This window comes from Gadus chalcogrammus, chromosome 4, assembly GCF_026213295.1.
Source record: "Gadus chalcogrammus isolate NIFS_2021 chromosome 4, NIFS_Gcha_1.0, whole genome shotgun sequence".
Taxonomy (NCBI): domain Eukaryota; kingdom Metazoa; phylum Chordata; class Actinopteri; order Gadiformes; family Gadidae; genus Gadus; species Gadus chalcogrammus.
The window spans coordinates 18,603,996-18,613,558 of NC_079415.1; the positions used below are offsets into that span (position 1 = coordinate 18,603,996).

Genomic DNA, 9,563 nt, shown 5'->3' on the forward strand with positions numbered 1-9,563 from the left:
TTTCACCTCATTAGCTAAATTCAACCCTCACATTATTCACCTGCTCACCTTTTCAAGTATGCCACCAAAAGAAAATTGTTATTGGTTATTTCACATCTGAATCTTATGAATGGATCTTCCTCTACAGTTGAAAAGAAAGTGAATCTAAACGTTATGCTCTTCAGGCCACTGTCTCACACACAGTGTCTCTTCAGCACAAAGCCCACGTGTGTCCCTCTCTGACGTCAAACTGGCCCTCTTCGTCTTCCTAAACCCTTCCCTTGACTCCACCTCCGGCTCTCTCCAAGCCTCCAGCGCATGTCCCTGTGCAGTGTGCAACCTGCTGCCCTCTCTGATCGGATTTCTAAATCAAACAGAAACTGCTTCCTCAAATAAAGCCTGCCTCGGTCCTGTCGATTACACACGCATAACAAATTCATGCGTTCATCTCGTACCGTAGTCATCATCAAACACAACTGAAGACATAAAGAGAAACATGAAACGACCTGACCAACAGAAACACTTTAATGCACCGCTCTTTTTCATCCAACCAGCGTCTTTCACTGGATGACAAAGCAATCCAGGCCTTGTTGTGCGTTGCATTGTCGTGTCCTTATGAAAACATCCTGTCCGTCTTCACAGTACCGGGCTGTATAATAATCAACTGGTTTCCTGTCCAATAGAGTTTCCCCAGAGGCCATGAATCCACCATGAACCAAGATCCCTAGTCCAAGAGACGCCTTCACCAGGACTCTGTTGGACTCATTCTGTCTCCAATGTTCCTCACAACAACCTCTAGCAGCGTGGAGAGCGCTGAAGGTGCATGTCCTTTTGAAAAGGGACATTATCAGACAAAAATGTTGGGCTGCGTTCTCCTCGTCACCGGGACCACATTTGCAGATGGTCGCAGTAGGTTGAACGTTGGAAACATTGATCCAACAATTAACTTGAGCCTAATTTCTCCAAGCAATGTGTGAGCATGAACCCAGCCCTGAAGCACAGAGCCCACCTTGGGGCCGCTCATCACCAAGGCTGTTACGATGACTACAGAGCCATTTAGCAGGAGCTTTGATCCAGACGATGGATTCAGATCCTTTTGGGGAAGGAACTTGTCAGGGATTAGGGCATCTTGCTCTGCCTACAGGTAGACCGGGGGGGTCGATCCCGTCCGCTTCCTTCTCTGAGGGGAACACCCTATAGTTACTATCCTGACTGGCCTCAATTCCTCAGTCCGCACTAGGGGTACAGGCACTATGTACATCGGGCCCCCAGATCCCCAGGTCCTCTGTAGGGCCTTCTGCCTGTACAACATCCAGCTGGCAGAAGGATTAAAATGCCTTAGAAACCTTGAAAACAAATCAAGAATGTAAATCAAAAAATGTACATGAAAAGTGTTCAACTTTGATAAACAATTCAAGAAATGTACCCCTCTATCAAAAACTAAGCTATAAACAGATCATCTCATGCGGATTATCTTACTTATTTATAAATCTCTACAACCTTTATTCATGCTCAATCCCATGGTTTTACACGTAATTCCATTCAATGACCAAATGTATTGCCAAAACATCCTGGTGAACCAAATCATATTTTTCTCACACTATTATTTCTAAATTGGCACGTGTAAGTTACCTGAGGAAAATATTTATCACAACACATTTTACTGGGATTGCCTGCACTGGCAACCCGAGCATTGTTACACATATACAGAGGTGACAGGGCATCACTAAACAAGCTAATTATTGTGTCTCACAAACACAGCCCCGCTAGTTTGGCTGACCTTGAGAAAAAAAACGACAGGCTGATTAGCAGTTTGTGCTGGTATGCGTGCATTCCTGTGTGTGTGTGTGTGCGTGTGTTCCTGTGTGTGCGTGTGTATGTGTGTGTGTGTTTGTCTGTGTGTTAGTGTGTGTTTTTTTCTTAAAAAATAAATAAATAATAATAATCACATTCACAACTGCTTCCCACAAAACCCAGACCCAACATATGCTCTCTCTCTCTCTCTCTCTCTCTCTCTCTCTCTCTCTCTCTCTCTCTCTCTCTCTCTCTCTCTCTCTCTCTCTCTCTCTCTCTCTCTCTCTCTCTCTCTCTCTCTCTCTCTCTCTCTCTCTCTCCTCTCTCTCTCCTCTCTCTCTCTCTCTCTCTCTCTCTCTCTCTCTCTCTCTCTCTCTCTCTCTCTCTCTCTCTCTCTCTCTCTCTCTCTCTCTCTCTCTCTCTCTCTTTCTCTCTCTGTGAGGAGTGGCAGATGAACATAAGGAAGAGGCAAGCTCCAGTAATGAGAGCGACCATCTTGTGCTGTGACAGCACAAAGGGCTGTGAAAAGCAGTGGCCCAGCAGAGAAATGAGAGTGAGGTGTGAAGGCTTTCTCCTGCTCCCCCCACACCTCCATTCTAGCCTCGGATCCTTCCTTGCATCCATTTTGCTGCATCCTGTGTGCAACACTTGATGTACTGCAGTGTATGAAAAGACACCATCCATTCAGTTCATACTATATACATTTTGCTGTATACAGTATATGTGTATATATATGTGTATATATATATTTGTATGTATATTTATATTTGTGTGTGCATAAATATTTGTGTGTGTATGTATATCTATGTGTGTATATGTATATTTTTACACATTGCATATATTTGCTTTATTATTAAACAGTTACGGTAATTGTAATGTCCATTGTGGTAATTTATCTACATTGAGTATCATTTTAAATACATATATTGATTTTAGATGTAATACAGTCCAACCTTAGTCAACTCGTTGATTTACCTAATTAGTAATTAACTAACTACAGTGTGTTCCACTATTTCCTGCTCACACAACACATTGGCATCTTTTGATAATGGGGTTGTAGTTTTTTGATTTAAATGCAAAAACGTTTTGAAAGGGAAATTAATAACAGATTTAGCTTTTAGATTTTTTATTATTTTGCATATTCATGTAGGTTTTGACTTTTGAGTTTTCACCCTTGTACGAAAACAATTATTAATTCCTGAATTTAAATTATTTAAGGCTATATGTGCACGATGAGCCCTGCAATGGCAGTACACTTAATGTCAGTACATTAAACCTTGAACACATCACGAGACAAACAAAGCTTTACCTCTGCCAGATGGAACCAAACAACTATTTTGTGCGGTAAACATATGTCCTTGGATTTCATTTACATTGTCTTTAAGTGTTTTATGGCATTGATGTTTTGTCTGAGATCCCTATTTGCTATTAAGCAGTCTTTGTAAAACAGAAACCCTCCTATACTCCTATATACTACTACAGTCAGACAAGCAGCAAAGATTGATTCAGAGATCAGAATACATTTCCCCATTCTTTAAAGATGAATTAGGAAAATATCATTAAAGACATACACAAATTTCAAGTGAGAAGCCAACCACATTAAAACAATTACTTCACTCCAATACTAGCATGAAAAGTGAGGTAGTTCAATTCCACATACGACACGGTTTTATCGATCTATTTTGAAAGGATGAAACTGCTTTTTGGATTTTGAATATGAATGCCATCTTGGATGGCTCCATAATGTTATTTGAATAAAAAAATATATACATAATTGTGCTTCTGCATATTAATATAGAAAAAACCAACACCAAATAAAGGATTTAATTGTATCAATTGTGCTGAAAATCTGCAACACATTTTTTTTTACAAATTTGTGTGATGCCTGATTATAATTTGTAATTGACACATGCAGCTAAGTATCTTCAGGGTTCAAAGTCTATATTAGTCTTTCATCCTGGGTTTCAACACGATTCGCAAGCTGCTCACATCCATGGATCAGGAGATAGTCCACAGAACAGGAGCCTGGTAGGGCCCACAACACCAGCAGCAAACTGAAACATCACAGCTGGTTACAAGACCCCATGGACTCACCTCCATAGTAGCCGTAGGCCCCGGGCCCCAGGATGTCAGCATCCTCCAGCCGGCCCCCCAGGGGCCGCATCCTACGGGGCCCCCTGTAGAAGGCGTGTCGCCTGGCCCCAAGAGCACTCAACTGCTTCATGCGTCGTTCTTTGGACCTCCGGTTCTGGAACCATACCTGGAACACGCAGAGCCCCTGGTTAGTGTCTGATCACACAGAGCTGCGGGCCTTCCAGGTCTGGAGGAGAGACGACCGAGGACACTGACAGGACGAGCCACGTGGCTGTTACTATCATGACACAAAGTCTGAAGATGCCTTCTCTTTTTATTAATTGCTAAATTGGTATAAATAAAGCTCTACTGTCTAAAGTGTATTGTGCTAAATATAATTTCATCTTATTTGTTTATCATCAGGATTATTTTTTTTCGTTATGTATTCTAAAGAATGCGAAAGAAAACAATGTTACTAAAAGATAATGTATTTTCCGTTAAACCACAAAATCATTGCTTGAAATGAAGATATTAAGTATGATTACAAAACCAGTTGGAACCCTTATTTGCATAAAAATGTCTTGTCCGCCATCAACGGAACCATAACCACTGGAACACAATAAATACAATATAATCTTCTTATTCTATAATCACATCAATTTCACAGAACTAAGAAAGGAGATGGAAAGCTTAAAATAGGAGGAATAACTTTGCATTGTAAGCACATAGCACTTCCTGCAAAGCTTTTTAACATTACAGCTGCATAATGATCTATGTTGACACCAAACTACGGCAACACCGGAGGCCAAATCCCACTGCGCTGCAGATTAGCAACCCCCCACCCCCCATACACACACACACCCCCCACACACACCACACACACACACACACACACACACACACACACACACACACACACACACACACACACACACACACACACACACAACACACACACACACACACACACACAAACACACGCGTACACACACACACACGCACACACACATACACACAAACACCCCCCCCACACACACACACACACACACACACACACACACACACACACACACACACACACACACACACACCACACACACACACACACACACACACACACACACACACACACACACACACACACACAAAACACCTAAAACCACTCAGGCAGTGCTGTCTGTGCTCCAGAAGGCCAGGCAACACCTGCCTCTGAGAACAATCCTCTAACTGTAGGGTACATTTTTATGGAAATGCCCCGGCTCCCCTTGAGAGAGCGTTGCTTAGGGATTACACACACATGCTGCAGAACAGCATGCTCACACGGCGCCCCGCATAGACACCAATGGTATTTAATACCTAGTCAATAACACCAAATAAAGACTCCATTTTGGCTCCAAAGAAATTTAAACAAGAGTGAAATCGAGGAATGTCTAACCGGGATGAATTCAGCCATCCCGCTTTATATAACTGATTATATAAAGCTAATCCCCTCTGGATTGGTTGATTCTGGTTGCTTGATTAACTGCTTGAGTGACTGATTGATTGGTTGGTTGATTTATTGATTGATGGTATATTGGTTGATCTATTGATTGATCTATTGAGGGAATATTGTGTTGTATTGGTAATTGAAAACCGATCTCCTTACACACACGCACACACACACACAACCATACACTCACACGCAACCACAAGCGCACAAACACACACACACACACACACACACACACACACACACACACACACACACACACACACACACACACACACACACACACACACACACACACACACACACACACACACACACACACACACACACACACTCAAACGTATACACTCTCTCCCTCCCTTCCTCTCTCTTTAATACACCACAAAAACAAACAAATCCGAAACACATGATATGCCAATGATGATCTATAGATGGTACACGTGCTGGTGTGGTTTGATAAGGAGGCGAACGGGCTGTAAGTGAGTAAGGGCAGAGGGGCGAGGGGAGGGTGGAATGTAAATCTGTGAAATCAGTGATAATTACAGCGAGCACACAAAAAGCCGCATCACAGCGAGCAGACAGAGCGCTAATCACTCTGACACAGTGGTAGGCCCCTCGCACCTACACGCGCAGTGTGGCGAGGCGCGCGGGTGTTTGTGTGTTCGCGACGCGTGCATGTGATTGCGTGTGTGTGAAAAAGGAGAGGGATAGAAATGAGTTTGTTGTGGTGATGAAGGTGTTGGGGGAGGGGGGAGATGAGATCCAAAGCATAGTGATTTGAACCGTATAGAAATTACAATATTAGGGTGTGTTCTCAGATCTCAGGCAAACTGCGCACCGGGTTGTTATTTTCAGATGATATACTGTACACAGAGTGCTATGTTGTGGCTGTTCAATGGAAATGTGAAACAAATGTGAATCAAGTAGCCTGTCAGTCCACACCACACTGAGGTGGGACTCGGTGGCCTCGGGCTCTTCGTCAAATTGTTATTTCAATACGATTCAATTATCCAAATCTGTATTATCAACATATCGCCAAGGCTCGTGTCCTGGAAAAGAGGTCCTTTGCTCTTTTCTCTCATCTTGGTAAAAAAGCAAGTCAATAGAAAATAAAGAAGAACACCGTACCTGGATAACGCGCATATTTAATCCCGTCTCCTGGGCCAGCTGCTCCCGGATGTGACGCGTGGGTTTTGGCGTCGCGACGAACGCGGCCTTGAGCGTCTCGAGCTGCTTGGCCTTGATGGTGGTCCGCGGCCCGCGCCGCTTCGTGCCCCCCGAGTTCTGCTCCTCGTTCTCGTTATTGTTCGTTTCCTTATCGGATGACGTGGAATTGTCTGTCTCCTTTATGTCGTCGTGTATCGGATCCTGCAGATCCGGCGATAAACTTCTGTCCGTACATGACGATACTGCGGCAATAAAAACAGAGAGATCTTTATCAGAAGTGTCATGGGGGGGGGGGGGGGGGGATAATAGGGGCGGTTTGTTTAGCAGCCTATAATAATATCACTGAGCAATAGGCATCGAGGGCCTAATAGTGGGATGGGCTGCATCTTCTATCTCCTCACTAGATTGTTTCGCGGGTCAAATTTCTGTCCTGAATTTTAATTGGCCCAGTAAACGTTCTCTAATTCGATCCAGGCTAAATTAACCTACCTTTCTAGTGTCCTTTCTAAATAGCCCACCTTGTTGAATACGTAAATAATTGTCTAAAGTTTCTTTCAGAACGATATTAGGCCTGTACTATACTGAGCTGAATAAACAGATTAATGGCTATTTTACACACTGTCTCTCGAAACAAGGTTTGTTGAGAATTTACAATTATTCCTTTATTTTAGAATGTGTTTGATAAGTCCAGATAATAACACACATGGTGCCACCGTGCATCAGGAGACAAGCCCATACACCAGAACAGGCTACAGTGGTGCCACTCATCATTCATCAGGACCTTTGGGTCGACGGGTGCTGCTGCTGAATTACCTGAATTCAAGCTGACTTCCTTGATCGTTCCGGAGCTCAGATAATCTTCTTTGCACACGAACTTGTTTTCGTCTATGACGTAGAGCTCCTCGCCCGTGGACAGCTGTTTGTTGCAGACCATGCACGTGAAGCAGTTGAGGTGGAACACCTTGTTCCGCGCCTTGCGCACTAGGTCGTTGGGAGAGATCCCTTGAAGGCATCCCGCGCATTTCGTCCCAAAGCGTCTGTGTGCGTGTGTGTGTATGTGTGGGGGGGGGGGGGGGGGGAGAGATAATAATGACAGTTATAACAATAACAATAGTAATTATAGTAATAATAACAACAATAATAATAGTACTTTTATTCATATTTAATGATAATAATGCCACTACCGTTCTATATATATAAAAAAATGATAATATTATTATTCCAACATTTCATTTCGTAAAGAAATGAAGAACTAAAGACAGAAAGAACAATTAAGAATGAAGAAAAGAGAGAAACAGCGGTGATGGAAAAGGCAACAACGTGCCTTCTTTAGAGCGAGCAGAATGATAGCAGGGCCCCTCGTTCTGATGGAAGTGCTCTGGCAATAACCCCACGCGAAACGTATTAGTGACAATCAAAACATTGTAGCCAAGGATATATTACAGGATTAAGCCGATCAGAAACATTTTAGCGTGGAAATCTTCCCTTAATCCATATTCACACTTTTAAATACTGTCCCATTAGTCGTTTGTTGGCTAGATGAACAAAGGACACACACACACATGTCAGAAGAGAGTATTTGTTATTTGGATCCCAGGACAGCGTGGAACGGGGGTCTACGTCTGGCTGCAGGACCCTCCGTGACAACACGTTGGCCTCAGCATTAGTCTGTCCTTTATATTGTTTTAAATGCCTGCTAGGGTGTGTTTACCCTTTGCAGGGGGACGCATGTCCCCTAGCCCCCTATACCTGTGTCTATAATCGGAGTCTGCGTTACAGGGGGTCCTAAAACCGATGGTCAAGGCGAGCCCTCCTTTCTGCCCCTGTATTGTTTTAACACTAATGTAGGCTTGTGTCCGCATTTGCAAAGGTATCGCCTCACTGTTCTCCCTTTCACATGCACGACCCGGGCTCCCCAGCGAAAGGGCAGACCGCTACTTACACAACAAATGGACACATTAGAGTGATTACTGTTTCGCCTGGCTAATGGCTGGCTATTTAAATCCCAGCTTGATGGGACGGCGGTGATATGACGGCCAGGGCCGAGCAGCGCTGATAATAGCCCACAACAAGGGCCTAAATGCTGTGTCTTACGTGTCATTAGACCGTTTCAGAGAGACACACAATATTTCACACATGAAAATGGCGAGAGGAAACAAACACGGCGTCACTTACCAGCCAATTAAGTTCAGCTCTTTACCAACCTGCTTTTACCAGACTAACGGGGATCTTTTAGCCTAGATTTTATTTTTTTTAATGGCTTCATATTTCATTCTGAAAATACAGCATATAGGTGATAGCCGAAAGTAAAATTATATTTCAAAAGTGTGTTATATTCAGTTTAACTGAACGAACCAAAATGATAAGTTTAGGAGATGTTTTGGAGGCCCTGAAGTTAAATAAAGAAAAGGGACATTTCTAAACATTAATAGCCTATATATACACATATATTTTTTACATTTTAAAGTCGAAGGCCTATAACATGTAGGCCTACTTTGCATTGATATAAGGCCGATTGTATTACTTGTAGACCTACTGCTGTTATTGTTGATTATTTAATTTTATTTATTCCCATTTATGCATAAACAAATTATGACATTTAACACAATTCAATATTGAAATTTTAAACAAATACATAGCCATGCTACCTTTGCCTCTTACCGGAAAAAGTCCATTTTGCAATAGAGCTTCCCGTCCCTAGAGAAGCACTTCTCCGTGAGGTTGAGGCTGCAGTCGCAACACTGGACGCACTTCGCGTGCCACGCGCGGTCCAGCACGTTGAGCAGGAACCGGTCCAGGATGGGCCGCTCGCACCCGGCACAGTGGGCCATCATGTCTCCGCCCTGGAGGACGCCGAGCGCCGACCTTCCCAACCGGACACAGCTGTTCGGACTGGGGCAACCCGGTTCTACGCGGAACAACGTCTTGACTCCGGGAGAGGGACAGATTACACAGTAAATGTTTCTGACATGCGTCAATCAAAGCGCCGTTAAAAGCAAAGGGCGCTGGAGGTCCTGGTGGTCGTGCTCCAGCTGCTGGGGGCTGCTGGGCTGCACGTGTG

General features: G+C 43.6%; 1 protein-coding gene across 1 annotated transcript in view; it reads right to left on the bottom strand.

Annotated features, from left to right (window-relative positions):
* lhx5 (LIM homeobox 5) overlaps window positions 1–9,336 on the bottom strand; it is a 9,865-nt gene extending 529 nt beyond the window's left edge. Inside the window, exons 1-4 of the mRNA XM_056589182.1 lie at window positions 9,164–9,336; window positions 7,316–7,539; window positions 6,464–6,744; window positions 3,868–4,033 (exon numbers count right to left, since the gene is read on the bottom strand). Of these exons, the coding sequence (XP_056445157.1) occupies window positions 3,868–4,033; window positions 6,464–6,744; window positions 7,316–7,539; window positions 9,164–9,336 (844 nt within the window). The remainder of the gene's footprint in view (window positions 1–3,867; window positions 4,034–6,463; window positions 6,745–7,315; window positions 7,540–9,163) is intronic.
* Between the last annotated feature and the right edge of the window lie 227 nt (window positions 9,337–9,563).